This window comes from Dunckerocampus dactyliophorus, chromosome 15 (assembly GCF_027744805.1).
Source record: "Dunckerocampus dactyliophorus isolate RoL2022-P2 chromosome 15, RoL_Ddac_1.1, whole genome shotgun sequence".
NCBI lineage: Eukaryota > Metazoa > Chordata > Actinopteri > Syngnathiformes > Syngnathidae > Dunckerocampus > Dunckerocampus dactyliophorus.
Genome location: NC_072833.1, coordinates 23703932 through 23723820, shown reverse-complemented (window position 1 = coordinate 23723820; position 19889 = coordinate 23703932). Strand labels below are relative to the sequence as shown.

General features: G+C 44.9%; 2 protein-coding genes across 2 annotated transcripts; one reads left to right on the top strand and one right to left on the bottom strand.

Annotated features, from left to right (window-relative positions):
* Nucleotides 1-2238: 2238 nt before the first annotated feature.
* LOC129195051 (ETS translocation variant 4-like) lies at nt 2239-6699 on the top strand. The gene is made up of 5 exons (XM_054800759.1): nt 2239-2251; nt 2335-2382; nt 3671-3849; nt 6080-6181; nt 6268-6699. The coding sequence occupies exons 1-5, from the start codon at nt 2239-2241 to the stop codon at nt 6634-6636; spliced, it is 711 nt and encodes a 236-aa protein (XP_054656734.1). The 3' UTR covers nt 6637-6699.
* On the bottom strand, nt 3390-19407 carry LOC129167931 (ATP-dependent RNA helicase DHX8-like). Its single transcript, XM_054752633.1, has 24 exons — nt 19289-19407; nt 19117-19202; nt 18983-19043; nt 18801-18892; nt 18616-18704; nt 15540-15791; nt 15300-15444; nt 15024-15218; nt 14877-14964; nt 14692-14789; nt 14442-14589; nt 14189-14370; nt 11630-11824; nt 11299-11484; nt 11017-11227; nt 10760-10941; nt 10536-10676; nt 9029-9184; nt 8825-8962; nt 8625-8753; nt 8348-8544; nt 8106-8285; nt 7818-8041; nt 3390-3874 (listed from the first exon to the last, which is right to left on the bottom strand). Exons 1-23 carry the CDS (start codon nt 19389-19391, stop codon nt 7822-7824), a joined length of 3474 nt encoding a protein of 1157 aa, XP_054608608.1. The 5' UTR covers nt 19392-19407; the 3' UTR covers nt 3390-3874; nt 7818-7821.
* Nucleotides 19408-19889: the final 482 nt, after the last annotated feature.

Here is a 19889-nt window from a genome sequence, read left to right as displayed (position 1 = left end):
CCGCACGCGTGTGTACAATTCACTCATTAGTAGGGGGGGGTCACGAGATCCGGCCAGATGAAAAGGTGAGGAGATCTGTGGTTTGGAGAAAAGCGTTGTGGTGAGAACAGGGCAGCCGGAAGCCAATCAGATTGTCACACATGGCGTGGCTATTATGGAAGTGGCGTTATTGGATGCGTACAGGAAGTGCTTTGTGCACACCGTAGGCCCCGCAATCCAAGCTGGCTGGAGTTGAACAGCTGTGGCGCCGCGTTCACATCCAAGCAGAAGCTCTACCAAGTCTACATTTCATCAAACGTACTTAAGATTTGTCCGATGGCGACACGTAGATGATGGGACTTCATCACCTGGCGCTTCTATTTACGCTCCTTTACATTTGGCTCGGCGCCAGCTTTAACCCAGTGGAAGTTACTTTTAAATGCTCCAAGCTAGTGGCAGGAATCGAGGAAAAGGCTTCTTGAGACGTCATCTGTACTTCTGTGTAGAAGGTGTCGGACGTTTCGCTCCTCATCCGAAGAGCTTCGTCAGCAAACTAATAAGTGCTGGTAGCTTAGGCCTTCAGTTTAGAGGGAAATTCTACAGACAAATTCATGGTTGTGCTATGGGCTCACCAGTCTCACCCATAGTGGCGAATCTGTACATGGAAGAGATGGAGAAACAGGCTCTCACATCCTTCTCAGGGACAAAACCAAGGCACTGGTTTAGATACGTGGATGACACCTTTGTCATAATCAAAAAACAAGAAATTCAGTCTTTCACAGATCACATCAATGCGGTGGACACCAATATCAAATTTACTCGCGAGGACACTAAAGAAAACCAACTAGCCTTCTTAGACTGCAAGGTAATTATAGGAAAGGACAGACAGCTACTTACAGAGGTCTTTAGAAAGGCCACACACACTGACCAATACCTGCTTTTTGAATCAAACCATCCACTACAACATAAACTAGGGGTTATTAGGACCCTCCAACATAGAGCGGAACAAATACCAACTAGTGCTGAGGGAAAGAAAAAGGAGACACAACATGTCCAGAGAGCGCTCTCAACCTGTGGGTACCCACGGTGGGCTTTTAACAAATGTCAAAAGAAGAGAGTAGGGAAAGAAACCCAAAAGCCCACAGAAGCAAAAAGGAGAGGAGTGGTAGTCCCTTATGTAGCGGGGGTCTCCGAAAAACTCCAGAGGATCTTATGGCAACACAAAATTCCTACCTATTTCAAACCAGTAAATACCCTGAGACAAAAATTGGTGCATCCTAAAGACAAGGCTCCAAACCAGAAACAGAGCAATGTGGTCTATTCCATCCACTGTAAAGATGAGGAATGCAAAGAGCACTACATTGGGGAAACTCAGCAAATGCTCCAAAAAAGGCTTTATCAACATCGCAGGGACAATGCTAGTGGTCCTCAATCAGCAGTACATCTACACCTGAAAGCTACCAATCACTCTTTTCAGGACAGCGAGGTTAAGATTTTGGCCAAAGAAAACAGATGGTTTGAAAGAGGAGTAAAGGAAGCTATTTTTGTCAAACAACAGAACCCATCATTGAATCGGAATGGTGGTTTGAGGTTTAATTTGGACCCTGTGTTCAGCAGGTTACTGAGACCAAAACCCACAGCTCTTAGTCTTGCAAATGAGGTGAAGGCAGGGCCGAGCCAGAACAATAGATGCTAACAAGCCAGTATCAGAGTCGTTCATACCCAATTCAGGGAGCGACACTTCCCTTTTATCGTAGGTGTGAATAACAGGATAGGATTATACCACTGCTCCGCCCAGGCTTAGTGTAACGAACCAATAGGAGGAGGGTGTTGGCACACCAATTCCGCCCACTCTTACTGTATTTAAGGCCTAAGCTACCAGCACTTATTAGTTTGCTGACGAAGCTCTTCGGATGAGGAGCGAAACGTCCGACACCTTCTACACAGAAGTACAGATGACGTCTCAAGAAGCCTTTTCCTCGATGGACAACTCCTGTACGACTGAGAGCCTACACAGACGTAGTGGCAGGAATGTAAGTCAGGCGTACTGGTGGGCAAGTAATGGAACATAAAGGGTGAAGTGGGTGTCTTGATCATGAATAATGCTACTGTGGCCATCACAACACACCTCATACGTACAGCAGTGCTGGGCTGCATTTGCTCTCAATACATCTTGTTGTGGGACAAGAAACATTTCTAAAGGCACCTGCATTGCTCTGTGACATCACTAACATCTCATCTTGTCCTCCAATATCGTGCATGGTCTCGTCTCGTGAGTCGGCGTGGATTGAAAACATACGTGTGTGTGTGTGTATATGTCACAGTTGTGATGCAATCTTCCTCTGCTCTATCCAGGTTACCTGTTTGAAAACGACTCCCGCGTGGTTCCAGAGAAGTTTGAAGGTGAGTAGAAAGACGATACATGTGTGATGATGATTACAACACATGGTAGACGTGGTAGCATCGTAGACGCTCTCACCAGAACACAGTTTGGTCTCACGTGGAACATTTTACCCATCAAAGCAATGCTGTCACTCATGGAGCCTCAGGTCGCCACCACTGAAAGTTCTCACATCGTACCGAAACTTCTCATGTTTGACATAATCAGTCACTGACGTGTTTATGATGCGCCTTTATTCAGGTTTCATAGCAGCATGTAATACAAGCATCCACAAAAAAAAAGATAGATTTATATATATATATATGTACATATTTACACCACGCACTGACGGTGTCTGAATACTAATAAATACATACGTACACACACACACACACACACAAACAGTAAAAGTAGTGATATGTACCACTTTTTCTCTTGTAGTAGAAAAAAAACAAAGAAAAAAAGGTCATTTTTACCTTTATTCTCATCTATTTTTAAATTATTACAGAGTGTATGAAATTTTTCTGGAAAAAAATGGAAAAATTAAATAAAAAAATTTGCGAAATGGAAAATAAAAATAAAAAAATTCTGGTGAAATAATGGCCTATTTCAAAAATATATATATATTTTTAATGGGTTTTTTTTCTACAAAAAAGTGAAAATTAGTATTATTTTTTGCATTCTGCAGGATAGAAAAGAGATTTTTATTTCATGGAAAAACTCTTATTTTTCAAGTGAAAAAAATAAAATGCTTTTTATTTTTGAATATAAAAGTTTTCTCAAAAAAAATGAAATTAAAATTCTGGGGAATTGAAAAACAGAAAAAATTACTTTTCAGATAATTTCTTGGAAAAAAAATTACAAAACAAAAAAAAAACAAAATTACAGGGAAAAAAAATGAAAAACAAAAATCCACTGAAAAAATGTTCATAGAATTTTTTTTTTTATAAAATTGTTTTGGAGTAAAAACTAAAAAGTAATGCAGTTCTGAGGAATTAAAAAAAATAAAAAAAATACAGTGGAATGGAAAAAAATGTCCTATATTTTTTTTTTTTTTTTTTTTGACCACATCCACTGTATTAGTGTTTTATATTTTTAATGAATGAATATTTGTAATTCCACCGTACTTTAAACATATCTGTTGTGGTAGAAAGAAAACAAAGAAAAGAAAAAGTCATTTTACCTTTATTCTCATCTGTTTATAAATTAGTACAGACTTACGGTGAAAGAAAGAAAACAAAGAAAAAGAGCAGCTCTCCGTTGACTTTGTTCAGTTATCTTATGATCACCATCATCCTCGCTCTTTCCCAGGTGAGGTGAAGCAGGAAGGCGGTGGCGGTGGCGTGTTCCGCGAGGGCACGCCTTACCAGCGGCGCGGTTCGTTGCAGCTGTGGCAGTTCCTGGTGGCGCTGCTGGACGACCCGGGTAACGCGCATTTCATCGCCTGGACCGGCCGCGGCATGGAGTTCAAGCTCATCGAGCCCGAGGAGGTACGTGGTGTGTGGCGCCGTCTCTCTGAGGAGAGAGAGATGATGATGATGATGATGTGTATGCATTTCAGGTCAATGACGTTTGCAAACGTTCTAATTGTCTTAATTAGCAACGTCGTTAACAAGCGCTGTCCGTTCAGGCGGGAGGGGGTCCTGGTCTGTGCTCCTCCATTATGTTGTCATTAAAAATGAATGCGCTCCCAGTTTTACAAGTGCAATTAGGAGCCTAAAAGGGCACTCACACCCCCCTTGAGTCACCATCTGACGTGGTTCTATTAACTTCATATTCGTGTATTTTCTTATTTTATATTCGATATCTATATATAAAATCATAAATTATAAAAATGTTCATAGTAGATATCTACCGTGAATGGTGGTGGAGGGGTTTGCGTGCCCGAGTGATCCTAGGAGCTACAGTATGTTGTCTGGGGCTACATGCCCCTGGTAGGGACTCCCAAGGCAAACAGGTCTTAGGTGATGGGCCAGACCAGGAGTGATTCAGAAGACCCTATGAATAAACGCAAGGGGAGGGACCACACCTCGCCCAGACGTGGGATACCGGGGCCTCACCCTGGAGCCAGGCCATCTGACCAGGCCATCTCGCAGGCGAGCGAGCGCCTTGTGGTCGGGCCTTCACCTGTGGGGCCCTGCCTGAAGAAGCCACACGGGATTTCCCCCCCTAGACCCACCACCTATGGGGGCAAGCATAAGGGTCCGCTGCTATGTGTTTTGGGTGGCGGTCGAGGGCGGGCGCCTGGGTGACCTGCTCTTCGGCGGCCAAATCTGGTTCTTGGGACATGGAATGTCACTTCTCTGGTGGGGAAGGAGCCCGAACGTATGCGAGAGGTTGAGACATTCCAACTAGACAGAGTCGGACTCATCTCGACCCACAGTTTGGGTTCTGGAACCAAACTCCTAGAGAGGGGCTGGACCTTGTTCTACTCTGGAGTTGCTGCAAGGGAGAGGCGGTGAGCTGGTGGGGGCTTATTAATAACTATACTTAATAATACTTTGAGGCCCTTATCAATCCCACTTACATACACCTTCCATAGAGGAAGCAAAGTCAGAGGACACGAACGTGGACAGTTCCATCCGTGGCAGAGGTATCTGGGGTAGTCAAAACGCTCCCCAGTGTCAAAGGGGGTGGACGAGCTTTGCCCCGAATTCCTCAAGGCTCTGGATGTTGAGGGACTGTCTTGGCTGGTGCAGCCAAGGCGTCAAGGGAGTCCAGTTCGGGGGCCTGAGAATCTCATCTCTGCTATTTGCAAACGATGTTGTCCTGATGGCCTCATCGGGCTGTGACCTTCAACGTTTACTGGGACGGTTTGCATCTGAGTGTGAAGCTTCTGGGATGAGACTCAGCACCTCCAAATCCAGGGCCATGGTTCTTAGTCGGAAAGGGTGGATTGCTCCCTCCTGGTTGGGAATGAGGTCCTGCACCAGGTGGAGGAGTTCAAGTATCTCGGGGTCTTGTTCACGAGTGAGGGAAGGTTGGAGCGTGAGGTCGACAGGCGGATTGGCACAGCGTCTGCAGTAATGCGGTCGCTGTACCGGACCGTCGTGGTGAAGAGAGAGCTGAGCCGGAAGGCAAAGCTCTCAATTTACCCATCGATCTATGTTCCCACCCTCACCTATGGTCATGAGCTTTGGGTCGTGACCGAAAGAACGAGATCGCAGATACAAGCAGCTGAAATGAGTTTCCTCCGTAGGGTGGCTGGACTCACCCTAAGAGTTCCGGTGAGGAGCTCGGTCATCCGGGAGGAGCTCAGAGTAGAGCCGCTGCTCTTCCACATGGAGAAGAGCCAGTTGAGGTGGCTCGGGCATCTAGTCCGGATGCCTCCTGGACCCTGGTGAGGTGTTCCAGGCATGCCCAGTCGGGAGAAGGCCCCGGGGAGGACATAGGACACGCTGGAGGGATTATGTTTCGCAGCTGACCTGGGAATGGTGTCCGGGGACTGGGAAGTCTGGGCTTCCCTGAGACTGCTGACGCCGCAACCCGAATAAGCAGAAGAAAATGGATATTATATATCTACATTATGTAATATTAATTTAATAACTGATTTAACTTACTATTATTTTAATGTATTTATTATTTATAATACGTCATATATGACATGACAATATTGCTTTACTTGAAATACAAATGGTTCCTTTAATGTGAGACTGGCGCCACCCGGTGGCCAAAGAGCAGTACAGCAGGAGGTTGAAATTTTTCTGCGTTGCTCCTCAGGTGGCTCGCCTGTGGGGGATGCAGAAGAACCGCCCCGCCATGAACTACGACAAGCTGAGCCGCTCGCTGCGCTACTACTACGAGAAGGGAATCATGCAGAAGGTAAACGTCCGCTCATCCCTCGTGTCCCACCTACGCTGTCGCCCTACACCAATAACACCGCCCCCTCCAATTGTGTCTCGCCGCAGGTGGCGGGCGAGCGCTACGTCTACAAGTTCGTGTGCGAGCCCGAGGCGCTCATCTCGCTGGCGTTCCCCGACAATCAGCGGCCCAGCCTGAAGGCGGAGTTTGAGCGCTACGTCAACGAGGAGGACACGGTGCCGCTGTCCCACCTGGACGAGGGTGGGACACCGCAGAGGCACCTACTCCAAAGGATACATGTACATGTACTAAAGCCAGAACCACCCCACCCCCAACCACCTCACCTCCCCTCGCCTCCCCTCGCTGTACTGCCAAACATCTTCATACATGACCCCCGCCTCCATGCACCTCTTGCACACGCCCCCACCCCACTTGTATATACAGCTAAGGTGATTTTGTTTAAATTAATCTCATAAGAAGCCTTCCTGTCACACCTGAGGCGAGATTGCTTAATAAATCCTCAATTATACCAACAACAACACGGCCTCTTTCTTAGCATAACACCACCACCACCACTAGTACTGCTACGACTAAAAGTAAACATGTGGAAAATTGGACTATTTTCAGAGAATATTCTTAAAATGCTCTTTGTAAAATTTAAAAAATCTAAACATATTTCAGCAGAATCAAATTTTCTTTTTTAATCTGTGGAAAACTAATTGTTGGGGGGTAAAAATCTGCAGACTGAAAAAAATTGGTGCAAAACTCTGTGGAAAAACTTTTATGGAATAAAAAAAAATAAAAATAAAAAACGTGAAAAAATGGCCTATTTTCAGAGAATTTTGTTTAAAAAAAAAATTTAAATCTAGAAAAAAAAATTAAAAATTCAGCAGAATCAAAAACAGAACATTTTTATAAAATATGTGGAAAATATTTTCTGAGATTTTCTTTATTTATTTTCTTTTTAAATCAGCGGAATGAAAAATAATGGGGGATGAAATTCTGTGGGGAAAAAACTCTCAAACTACTTTCAGAGAAAACTATTTCAAAATACAAAAAAATAATAATGTGGAAAAATGATTTTAAACCAAAAACCCTTGAATCTTGCCAAACGCTGACTGGACAATTTTATTCTTTTTTTTTTTTGTTCACTGTAAAGATTTTTAATAAAAAAATTGTTTTCTAGAAAAAAAAAATTACATGAAAAAAAATCTGTGGAATGGAATAAATAGGAAAAAAAATCAGCAGTCAGAATTTCAGACATTTAAAAAAAAATCTTGAAAAAAATTGGAAGAAAAAATGAATTATACAGAACAGGAAAAAAAAATTAAAATTACCCCAAATAATTCCGTGTAAAAAATGGACTGAGATTTTTTTTTTTTTCCAACCAAAAGTCCTTAAATTTTGTGGGGCCATGAATGCTGATTTGCAAATGTGTGGGGATCCACTGTATTTTTTTTCTTTATTCCACCATACTTAATTTAAATGTCGTGGTAGAAAGAAGATCATCATCATCCTCGCTCATTCCCAGGTGAGGTGAATCAGGTGATCCTTCAGAAATGTTATTTTTTTTTTTTATTTTTGTTACTCCTTATCCCAACTATACTTGAGGTTCCTTTTCTTCACAAACATAGAAACAAACATAGAAAACACTTACAGCATCAGCGGCGCCTGAAAGCTCTGGAGATCCTCCAGGCGTTGGGTTCCTCGTAGCGGTTGTAGAGCGGCTCCAGCTTCTGCTGCCGCTTCTGCCGACTGAGGCGAGTGGGGTCGGCCACCCGGTAGAAGGCGGGCGCGTACTCCACTAGCCAACGCGGGTCGATGGTGGTCACCTCGCGCATGTACTCCTTGGTGGTCAGCACCAGCTCGTGGTAGACCAGCCTGCGCAGGGAACACGCGTGTATGACGTGCTTTTGTCACAAGACGGAGCGAAGGAGTGGCTCACCATTCGGGCTGGCGGTTGAAGAGCGTGCTGGAGGGGTGGAGGTAGACCACCTGCTGGTCGATGAGGGTACGGTAGCCGTCTTGGGGGTGCCTTCTGGCGGCGTTCCTGAAGAACCCGCTGCAGATGGCTTTCTGGACACGCATGGTTGACTTGCCACAGGACATCACGTCCAACTTGTGCCTTGAAAAGATTTCACGTCAAAAGTGCATAGAAAAGAAGTACAAGATGATGGCGACACTCACCTGTCCATGATGCTCATCATCTGCTTACGGATGTCCTGCGCTCTCTTCAGCGAGCGAGCCTGGATAAAGTTTTCAAAGCACCAGGGGTTGGAGAACTTGTTATTCTTCCAGGAGTTATAGACGGCCAGCAGGGTGAGATGGTCGCCTTCGGGTTGGAAGAACTTGGCCTTCCTCTGGTCAGCTTGGATCTGCTTGTCCTGCAAACACAAAAGTTCACTACAAACTCTGCCAACATGGAATGAAAGTACAAACATCCCATTTAGGGAAGGCAGCAAACCTTTGGCCTGTAGAAGACGTTCTGCACAGACAGCATGGACACGATGGTGAGCATCTCCTCACTGCAGCCCAAATGCACAGACATGATTAACATCTTGCACAGCATGGGCTCCAGAGGGAACTCTGCCATCTAGTGGACAAAATCACAACAACAGTCATCTTATTATTCTTCGTTATTTCTGCTTGAGGGCGTCCACTCACCCTTCTGCCCAGGCGTGTGAGCAGGCCCTCGTCATCCAATGCTCCAAGAGTGTAGAGCTGCTCCATGGCTGTGATCAAGGTCTCCATGGGAGGAGCATCCATGAAGTCAAAGGAGAGGAGGTCGTTGATGCCCATGGCCTGATGGAGGACACACAAACACCATCAACATCATGCCACTGTGTATGTGTGTGTGTGTGTGTATACCTTCAGTGACAGCACCGTGCTGGCCAGGTTGGTCCTCTGGATCTCGGGCACGTTGGTGGTCAACATCTCATCCCTGTAGGCCCGCTCCGTGTAGAGGCGGTAGCACTTCCCTGGACCGGTTCTTCCGGCTCGGCCCGCCCTCTGCTTGGCTTGAGCCTGAATGAAGGCGAGCACACGTGAAACGGACCAGACTTCATCCGCCAGTCACATGATGTTGAACACTTCTCTCACTGGAATAATGATTTCTTTTTTAATTCTTTTTAAAAATATACTGCATATAAAATTAAAAGTAATAATTTTAAATGATTAAATTAAATAATATTATTTACCATATTATTATTTACTATAATTATTATTTTTATAATTATAATTTGATTACATGATTATTTTATCTTATCTGGGCCCGGGTCGCGGGGTCAGCAGTCTCAGTAGGGAAGTCCAGACTCCGCCAGGTCTCCAGCCACCTCTTCCAGTTCCACCGGGAGGAGGCCAGCTGTGAGACATAATCCCTCCAGTATCCTAGGTCTGTCCCGGGGCCTTCTCCCCACTGGGCATGCCTGGAAGACCTCACCTGGGAGGCGTCCAGGAGGTATCCGGACTAGAAGGCGGAGCCACCTCAACTGGCTCCTCTCCATGTGAAGGAGCAGCGGCTCTAATCTGAACTCCTCCTGGATGACTGAGCTCCTCACCCTATCTCTTACGGTGAGTCCAGCCACCCGACGGAGGAAGCTCATTTCAGCTGCTTGTATCCATGATCTCGTACTTTTGGTCACGACTGACCTATGGGATCATAGATCGACTGGTAAATTGAGAGCTTTGCCTTCCGGCTCAGCTCTCTCTTCACGACAGTCCGGTACAGCGACTGCATTTTCCAAGTTGTAGACCGGTTGGGCAAACTCCCAAGTACCCTCCAGTACCCTTGCAAGGGTGTAGAGCTGGTTCAGTGTTCCGCGACCGTGATGAAAACCACATTGCACATTGAGGTTCAACTAACGGTGGTACCCTTCTCTCCAGCACTCTGGAATAGACTTTCCCAAGGAGGCTGAGGAGGGTAACTGGAACACACCCTCTGGTCACCCTTCTTGAAAAGGCGTACAACCACCCTTGTCACCACCCTCAGAGAAGTAAACAAGGAGGAGTGATGTTTCTTGATGTTTTATAGTTCATACTTCATATTGTTGTTGCAGCTGGACGACTCAGCATGCCTTGCGGGGCATTTGGAAATAACAGTTTTAGGTTACGGTTCGCGCTTAGTTGTTGTTTATCAAGCAGTTAATTTATGTGATGCGTTAACTTGCTGTGGATATGTTGTGTTTTCGTTTCGTCGCACCGTGAGCAAGCATGTCGTTCTGTTTGATGCCGCCTATAAATAGACAGCCCCTCCACCAAATGTTTCAACCCAATGCAGCCCGCAAGTCAAAAAGTTTGCCCATCCCTGCGCTAGAGAGTAACTTTTTCCTTCTTATTCTTCCACTAAATGTTCCAGCGCGTGTTAAAGCTGGCAAACCTGTGAGATGGGCGTCACAACCAGCTGGTCGATGCCCGTCTTGGAGTTGTAAACGATCTGCTTGACAAAGCCCGGGTCCACCACGTAGTAGATGCCATCAATGGTCAAAGACGTCTCTGCAATGTTTGTCGCTATGACAACCTGGCGAGTGGGCCGAGAACAAAAGGACCGTGTTGGTTTTTTGAGTTGGATGAGGACATCATCATTAACCGTCCATGGCCTACCTTCCTGCTGCCGAGCGGTGCCGGGTCAAAGATCCTGGTCTGCATCTCGCTGGGCAGCGCAGAATAAACGGGAAGAATGATGAGCTCGGGAACTTCAGGGCCCAGTGTCTTCATGCGCTCGTAGAGGATCTCGCAGGCGGTGTCGATCTCCTCCTGCCCAGTCAGGAAGACCAGGATGTCGCCTGGAAGGAGAGGCCGGGAAGAACGCTGGTAAAAAAAGACAGTTGAAACTGGTTTTGGAGGAGAAGACGCCGGACCTGGAGGTTCTGTCAGGTGGATCTGCATGACTGTGATGAGGCTGGCGTCCAGGTAGTCCGTCTCGGGTTCTCTGGCGTAGAGGACCTCCACCGGGAACGTTCTCCCCGGGATGGTGAAGATGGGTGCCTCGAAGAAGTACTGGGAGAACTTGACGGCGTCCAGTGTGGCCGAGGACACGATCAGCTTCATGTCCTTGCGCTTCAGGACTGTCTAGAGGGGCGTGGGACGAGCTGGCAATGTCAGAACACACACAGCTCACACACACGCACACGCGAGGATACCTTCTTGAGTAGACCAAAAAGGACGTCGGTGTGGATGGTTCTCTCGTGGGCCTCGTCCAGCATGATGAGGGAATACTGGCTCATGTCGGCATCGATGAGACATTCGCGTTGCAGCATTCCGTGCGTCATGTACTTGATCAGTGTCTCTGTGCTGGTGCAGTCCTCAAAGCGGATCGTGTAGCCCACCTAGAAATATGAATACAGAATCTACAAGTACTTTCCAGGTATTCTGAAATAAACAGTTCAACTAAATGTGATGTTGACAACCTGATATTGATTTGTACTATCTCTACTGCCCCCTGCTGGACACTTTAAGGACGTTCCCACTCACCTCCTGGCCGAGGCGACACCCGTACTCCTCCGAAACTCTCTTGGCCACCGACATGGCGGCCACGCGGCGAGGCTGAGTGCAGCCGATTTTTCCCCGAGCGCAGTAACCCGCCTCCGCCAGGTACTGTGTGATCTGAGTGGTCTTCCCGGAGCCGGTCTCTCCCACCACGATTAGGATCTGGTTGTCGTGGACGGCCTGGCAGGAGAGCATGGAGCTGCTGAAGGTTCTACTTCCTGACCATGTGACCATGTAACCAATGGTCACATTGCGGCATGTAGAAAATGAACGAACTTCAGCATATTCTGAATAACCAATATTAAAAATCATCATTATTCACAGATAAATAATTGAGTTCTGAATTCAAACTAAAATCCTGAGCATAGAATCTCTGACAAAATCCTATTTTTGTTGTATAGCAAAGTCAAAAACAGCTTTCATACAAAATGCACCAGCGGCTCTCATACAAGAATAATGCTTGCAGACATCAGCATATTATGAATAAACAAAAAAACTAGGCTGCCCTTATTCACAATTGCAGTGTCAGTGAAATAACGTTGCGATGGGACGTTGTATCTGGGTTCCAAAGTGCGCAACAAAGCACGAAAGCCCTGCTTCTCAACAACCAAATAGGGCCGCAGATCCTTCGTAATAAAAGTTGTGATTGACTTTGTGATTCGTTTCGCCTTTTCCGAGTTGGGTGGAAAATTAGTTATCACCTGTTCGCTGGTTCTCTGGTTGGCAGCAACTTCAGCTGGCTGGTTTTCTTCCTGGTTCGCGTGGAAACGTATATATTTGTCGTGTTCGCAAAATACTTTAAGCTTGTATGACAAAACTTGCATATTGTCAGGCTCTTGTCCGGCTCTTTACCTTCAACTACGTGAAAGCCAAAGTGCTTCCAGACGCTCGCTTTAAATCCAGCGGGTCGGAGTTTACGCTCAGCCATTCTGGTAGCATCCAAAGACATAGATAGACGCCGCATCGAGTGGCTTTGTCCACTGCTGCGATACATCAACGTCGCCGCCATATTGGATGGGTCAAGGATGAGCTGTAAACGAGCACAAGTCAATGTGCCTAACCGTTTCCCAAGTATATTAGTGCGTGTGTGAATGCATAAATAAGAGGAATTAACTTGAATTTCTTTGTAGAAAGGCGCTTTATGAAATTAAGTACATTTACCTACTGTATATTCATTTACAGCGCAGCCTTGACGCATCCAATGTCGCAGCGACGTTGACGTACGGCTCAGCGCTCGATGGCGGTGTTTATCTATGTCTATGGGTAGCGTCTTACACTTAGGTGCACCACCATAAACTGTCCGGGCAGCACTTCCGCTTTCCGTCTTTTTGTTCCGTCAGCATCGACTATTGAGATTTATGAATCCATTAATAATGATCAATGTCTGCATCACGATGCATCTAAGAATTGACTACTTCCCCCACCCCTAGTAACGACGCCACCTACTAAAGTAATTAAGTACGTTCTCATAAGTAACTACGTAGGACTACTCCACAGTAATAGTTTGGCAACAACACAGTTAAATAACGTACACGTAGAAGTGTGCTACGTACTTGGTAGTGCACACTACCTTGCATGCACTTGGTTGGGCTCTGTACTTAGTGCGCACTTGGAAGTATGCAAATAGTATATGCCCTAGCCTAGTGCATACAACTAAAAAGCCACTTAGTATGTACACACGACTAAACTACTGCTGTATGTACTTAGTATTACGCACACTACTAAACTACAAATGTAGTTGTACTACTACATAGTAATCGTAGTTAAGCAGTGAGTACATGTTGCTAAGAAACTACATCGTCTAATAATGTACACTTAGTAGTGTACTTAGCTAGTACACGCTTTGTGGGGTTCACTACCTAGTACATACTTGTAAAAAACGCAAATAGTAAACTACATAATGCATACTGCTAAAGTACTAGTTTGAAGCTACTTAGTATGTATATACTACAAAACTAATACTGTATGCACTTAGTAGTACACACTACACTAAGTAAATTACTAAGTAACTACAAAGTTAGTTAGTTACTTAGTGCACATTACTCAGTACACAGTTAGTAGGCCTCACTACCAAGTACGCACTTGGAAGTACACAAATAGTAAACGCCATAGTCAATACTACTACAGTGCTACTACAAAGCTACTTAGTATGTACACATTACTAAACTACTACTGTATGCACTTACAAGTACGCACACTATTAAGCTACAAAGATATTTAGTTGTACGACTACACAGTAGTACTTGAGTAGTGTGTACATATTACAAAGTACTTTAATAATGTACACTTACTACATACTTTATAGTGCACACTACCTAGTGCACACTTGATAAGGTTCACTACCTAGTATGCACTTGGAAAAAAAACAAATAATAAACTACATAGTGCATACTGCTAATGTGCTAGTATGAAGGTACTTTGTATGTATACACTACTAAACTACTGTATACACAATACAAATCTACAAACTTACTTTGTTGTACTACTACACACTAGTAGTTGTATGTCCTGACCATGTGATCATGTGACCATGGTGTTGCATACCTGGACCAGCTGCTCCTTGAGCTTGAAGATAGGAAGACTGTGTCTCTGCTGCAAGATGGACATCTCTGTCTTCTTGCCATAGGACACTTGATTCCCTCCGAACGCGTACTTCTTCCACTCGGGAATGTTGAGGGGCAAAGCGCCGATGCCTCGCATGTTGGCGGCGATCTGACGACCGTCATCTGCAGAGAGGAGGGGAGGTGAGACAGAAGTCCTCCAGCGTGTCCTACAGGCATCAAGTCCGCGTCCTCACAGTCCGGCATGGGGTCGATCCAGTTCTTGTGGAGGCCGGTCGGGATGGCATCCATCTCGGCTGCACGAGCCGCCTGCTTGAGCTCCCGTCTCTCTTTGGCCAGGGCGCTCTGCATCATGGCCGCCTGGGACAGGGAGCCGTCAGGATTCTACACATGGAAAAAAAAAAAAGCAGCTGTCAATCAACCACAGTGGACACTTGATTAGGTACACAATCTAATAAAGAGATCCTGTAGGAAAATAATCCAAACCTTTACAATCTTGAGCGGACTCAGGCTGGCGCTCCACTTCGTCTGTCCTCTCAGGAAGGGGGGCTCCTCCTCCACCAGGTCAATCTCAACGTCCTCGTCTGAGGCATGGTCACATGATCACTCAGCATCACGCTCAAACTTTGCACAAGAGGAGTAAAAATAATTAAATACATAACAAATCTAACCTTCTTCGTCATCGATGACAGGAAGGATTCCAGTTTCCTCGTCAAACTCAGGGAACTCCTCCTTGGGGAGCACGTTGGCAGCAATCATCTAGAGGAGCAAATGAAGAGCGAAGGTTCCTCACAAGATGGTGTGTCGTCATGACCTACCTGCTTTATTTCCCACTTTTCCAGATCCGTTATCTTGGCCATCCTTTTGCGCTCGCTTGTGTTTTCTTCCGCTTCCAGCAGGTGCGCTTCCACAGGGAAGTCAGGGTTCCTCATGACAGCGTCACCGACGTCTTCAACTTCAATGTTCCTCCTCCGGTTGGGATTGAGGTCCTCCCCAGTGTTCTGGTCAACATCCTGGGGGGGTCGGAAAACAGAAAGTTTCCATGGGGTGAATGTTTCTCTCAGGTGTTTTGCCGCTCTCCTCCGAGGTCTGACCTTCATGCTGAGACTGGCCTTGCTTCCTCTCAAGGACAGCACTTTGACCTTGACTTTTTGTCCTCTGCTGACAACGGTGGACACGTCTGCTACTCGTCCTTCCTTTCGCAGCTCCGAGACGTGCACGAGGCCTTCACAGCGCTTCCTGCAGAGCAAGAGGAACATGTACGGCGGAGTGAAGCAGGAAGGGCGCATGACTACATGCCTTCTGCTGTCATACCCCCACGTGTCCTCGCTCACCTGACGCCTTCCAGCTGGACAAAGCATCCAAACTGCATGACGCTGCTCACTTTACCGCAGTAGACGTCGCCCACCAGTGGAACGTCGGGGAGAGGACGCTGGTTTGAAACTCCGGGCGGGCTCGGCGGTCGGTCGCTCCAGCGGGACGCTCGTTTCCGGTGTCGCTTGACGCTTGTTTCTCCGTCGCGCTCTCTCGAGCCCGAACGATCACGCTTGCGAACGCTCTCCGCACCGCCTCGTCCTCCGACCACACTGTAAGGTTACGTTTGTCCTCCTCAGATTTTGTCTGACAGTTACAATAAACATCATTCTACTAGCAAAGTACTAGAAAGATGGATTTTTCACTACTGCTCTGTGATTACCTACTAATATCAGATCAATGTACCCTCTCAAACACTTCTTACAATCTTTGACTTTACACACTCACCCAAAATGTCTCCTTTGACTCACTTAGTGGTTTTTGCACTACTAAGTATAGCAGTGCTGCTACATGAAGTAGCACTACAAAACACAACTCGTGTGTACACTTCGTAGTAGTGTGCACATGGTGGCTAAACTACATCGTGCATACCACTAAGCGTACACTACATACAGTAGTTAGCTGTACTACTACAGAGTAATAGTTCAGTAGTGCAAACATACTATCAAGTGTATGCACTAAGTAGGACTAGTACACAATCATCATTAGTAGTATGTACGTACAACTCAGCAACTACATGGTACACACTACATAGTTGCTAAAGTGCTAAACAATGTAGTTACTTTGTATGTGCATGGAACAATACTACTGTATGTATTTAGGAGTATGCAAGTATGTGGTTACTTGTGTGGACATACAGTCCTACAAAGTAGTACTGCTACACAGTCGTATTTTGGTAGTGCGTACGTAAAACCAAGTAACTACATACTTTAGTAGTGTATGCACCATATATTTTAGAAGTACTACAACAGACAGATACTTTATCTCCAAAAAAAATTCACGTAATGTATGTAATGTACCCTTGCTAGTGTGCACTACATAGTACACACACCCACTACTAATCTACATAATAGTGTGTACATAACTACGTATAAACTACATTACTTAATACACTCTTAATCAAAGACCAGTTGAAAACTTGCAAGAATTTACATTTTGCATTTTGGGAGAGAGACAAATTGTCAAAACAACTTATTGCAAACAAATGTTAAAGAAGAAACTGGCTGTTCATCAGCTGATCAAAAGTTTAAGAGCACAGCCTTTAAAAGCCAAAATCTTGGTAAAAATGTGTACTGAATGTGATTTAGTGTCAGGTATTCACACTGTCATGATCTCTTGATGGTGAAGGCAAAAAAAAGCTGTCTCTCTTTGAACACGGTGGGATTGTTGAGCTGCATTAGCAAGGCCTCTCGCAGCACGCCATTGCTGCTGATGTTGGCCATTTGAAACTTCTTCAAACATCCTGAGGGTTATGGAATAAAAAAGCCCCAAAAAATGTCACCGGCCCTGAGCAGGAGGATCCCTTAGGCTGTCCGTGAAGACACGGGACCACCCACGGACCAAAAGAAGCTTGTTACTGGTGCCGAGTGCAGTCCAACAACCCTCAGACGGCATCTGTGGACATCTTCTGAGAAGAAAAAAGCATCCTCAAAGGCCTCGCCACAAAATTTGCACGAGAGAACCCAACATGAGACACTGAAAGGTGGAAAAAAGTTTTATTCTCCGATGAGAAAAAAATGGAACCTCGATGGTCCTGATGGCTTCCAACGTTACTGGCATGGCAAGGAGATCGCACCTAGGATGTTTTCCACACGGCACAGTGGAGGGCGCACCATCAGCAACATTCCCACTAGCCTCCTGGAAACTCTGGCATCAAGCATGCCCAAACCAATTTCTGAGGTGATTAACAAGAATGGCGCAGCTACTCATGAGTGATTTGTTTTTTCAACATTTTATTTCTATTTTAGGGGGGTTTCAGGGTATGTTGAGCTATGGTCTTAAACTTTTAATGAGTTGATGAACAGCCTATTTCACTTTAATGCTTGTTTGCAATAAATTGCTTACTTGTACTATGCCATGTAAAATAACGTGATCCTGATTTCTTATGTATTTGCATATTTGTCACACTTAAATGTTTCAGAGCCATTCATTTTCTATGCCGCGTCTCCTCATTAGGGTCGTGGGGATATGCTGGAGCCTATCATAGCTGACTTCAAGCGAGAGGTGGGGTACACCCTGGACTGGTCGCCAGCCAATCGCAGGGCACATGTAGACAAACAACCATTCACACTCAACATTCATATCTATGGACAATTAACCTAACATGCATGTTTTTGGAATGTGGGAGGAAACCTGAGTACCCAGAGAAAACCCACGCAAGCACGGGGAGAACATGCAAACTCCACACAGAAATGCCCAATGGAGATTCCCAACGGAGATTCTCTGCTCTCTGAGATGCTGCTCTCTTGGGGTCATTTTGGTTGGCCGGCCACTGTTCACCACTGTTCGCCATTTGTGGATAATGGCTCTCACTGTGGTTTGCTGGAGTCCCTAAGCTTTAAAAATGGCTTTATAACCTCTTCTAGACTGATAGATGTAAATTACTTTCTTTCTGGGGGAGGGGGACGCAATCACTTTTTCACACAGGGCCATGTAGTTTGGGATTTTCTTCTCCCTTAATAAAACAGTTTCATTTAAAAACTGCATTTTGTGTTCAGTTGTGTTGTCATTGACTAATATTTAAATTTGTTTGATGATCTGAAACATTTAAGTGTGACAAACATGCAAAAAAAATCAGGAAGGGGGCAAGCACTTTTTCACACCACTGTCAGCATAGAATACTAAACTATGTAGTTACTATCTAGACACTATTGAACTACTGTTATATGTAAGTAATTAAACGTCCATCTGAATGAAGATGTACACTGTGTATATAATAAGTCAAGTTGTATTTGTGAGTATGAATTATTATTATTATTATTATTATTATTATTATTATTATTAAACGACAGTGTGTTGTCATCGTGAGTAGAATATTTAGATGCTGTGTACTAGATAGGTGTACCTAGTGAAGTGTGCAGTGAATATTTAACGTACCAGGTGTGTCCACTTTGAGGCATGAGCATCTCCAGCTCCTTCATGGCTGCTGCAGCAACTTGCTCGTCACTTGTATTCAAGTGATGAATCTGATGGATGTCAAGTCAAGAAACAATGGCAGCTTACCGGCAGGTTTCGACACACATTTAAACAAATCCAAATGACTTTTTAAGTGAAGTGCGCACCGTCCACACAGCATCATCAGGTTGACATAAAGCAGGATATTTCTCTTGTAGTTTTTCTTTTTCACTCTTCCCTCTAACATCTTGTTGTTGTGCTATTGGGACCAAAGTAAAAATATATATTTTATAGGCATATATATTTGTTTTCATGTTTGTAAACGTCACACAGTAAAGAAGATGCCTACCTGAACTTGTTGACGCTCGCATAGTTTGAATAAGTCGAAATAAGTTAGCGATGAGTGTTTCCTGAAACACAAAATGGCTTATTAATAATGTAATTGGCAGAAAACTAAAAGTGATTAATCTAAATGACATTTACTGTAAAATCTGCTCCATTTTCTGTGAGGACTGCTTTAAACTCGTCAAATGTAGGATGTTTGTCCGCCAGGCTGATGATGAATTCAGCTACCAAACGATGAAAGGTGTTCAGAAAACCATAACATTGACAAAAATAGGCTGATCAAGTGTCACCGAAACATTACAAAACGTACCAAGATCCTTTTCGCTTATTCCAAGATGGTTTTCTAATTCCGTGCACACTTTAGACACCAAAGATAAATATTCCAGACGTTTTATTTCCTCCGAGGCGGCCATGTTGTTACTGGTTTGTGCGTTGACACGGAAGTAACTCTATTTCTTCCGCCTTTGAGCTTCAACGAAGAGTTTGACACATGTCGCCCTTTCTCGGCCTGGCGTGAAACAACAGCAGTACCGGTCCTGAACGGTGTGTCGTAGCTATATGAAATACAACCATCATGGAAATGACGTTATATTACGTGGCTTTTTCCAAACTATGCAAGATTCTACACTATTGAAATGGCTTATCTTTACCTCAGTCTTATTTTAGTTGCAGTATTTTGTAGGGGTGTCACGAGACACTCAGACACAGGAGGTTGGGTCTGCGAGAATGAGGCGAGACGAGATTTTTTTAACATTACTTTTCAGAAAAGTACAATTAAAAATATATGACAGTATATTGCAATCTAATTTATTTTGTACTATTTTGTGCATTGTGTGTATGCTACCAGCCCCGCCTCACTTTGTTCATGCCACGGGCAAAGGTGCTGAAAGCAATGCAGTTAACTCTCCTCC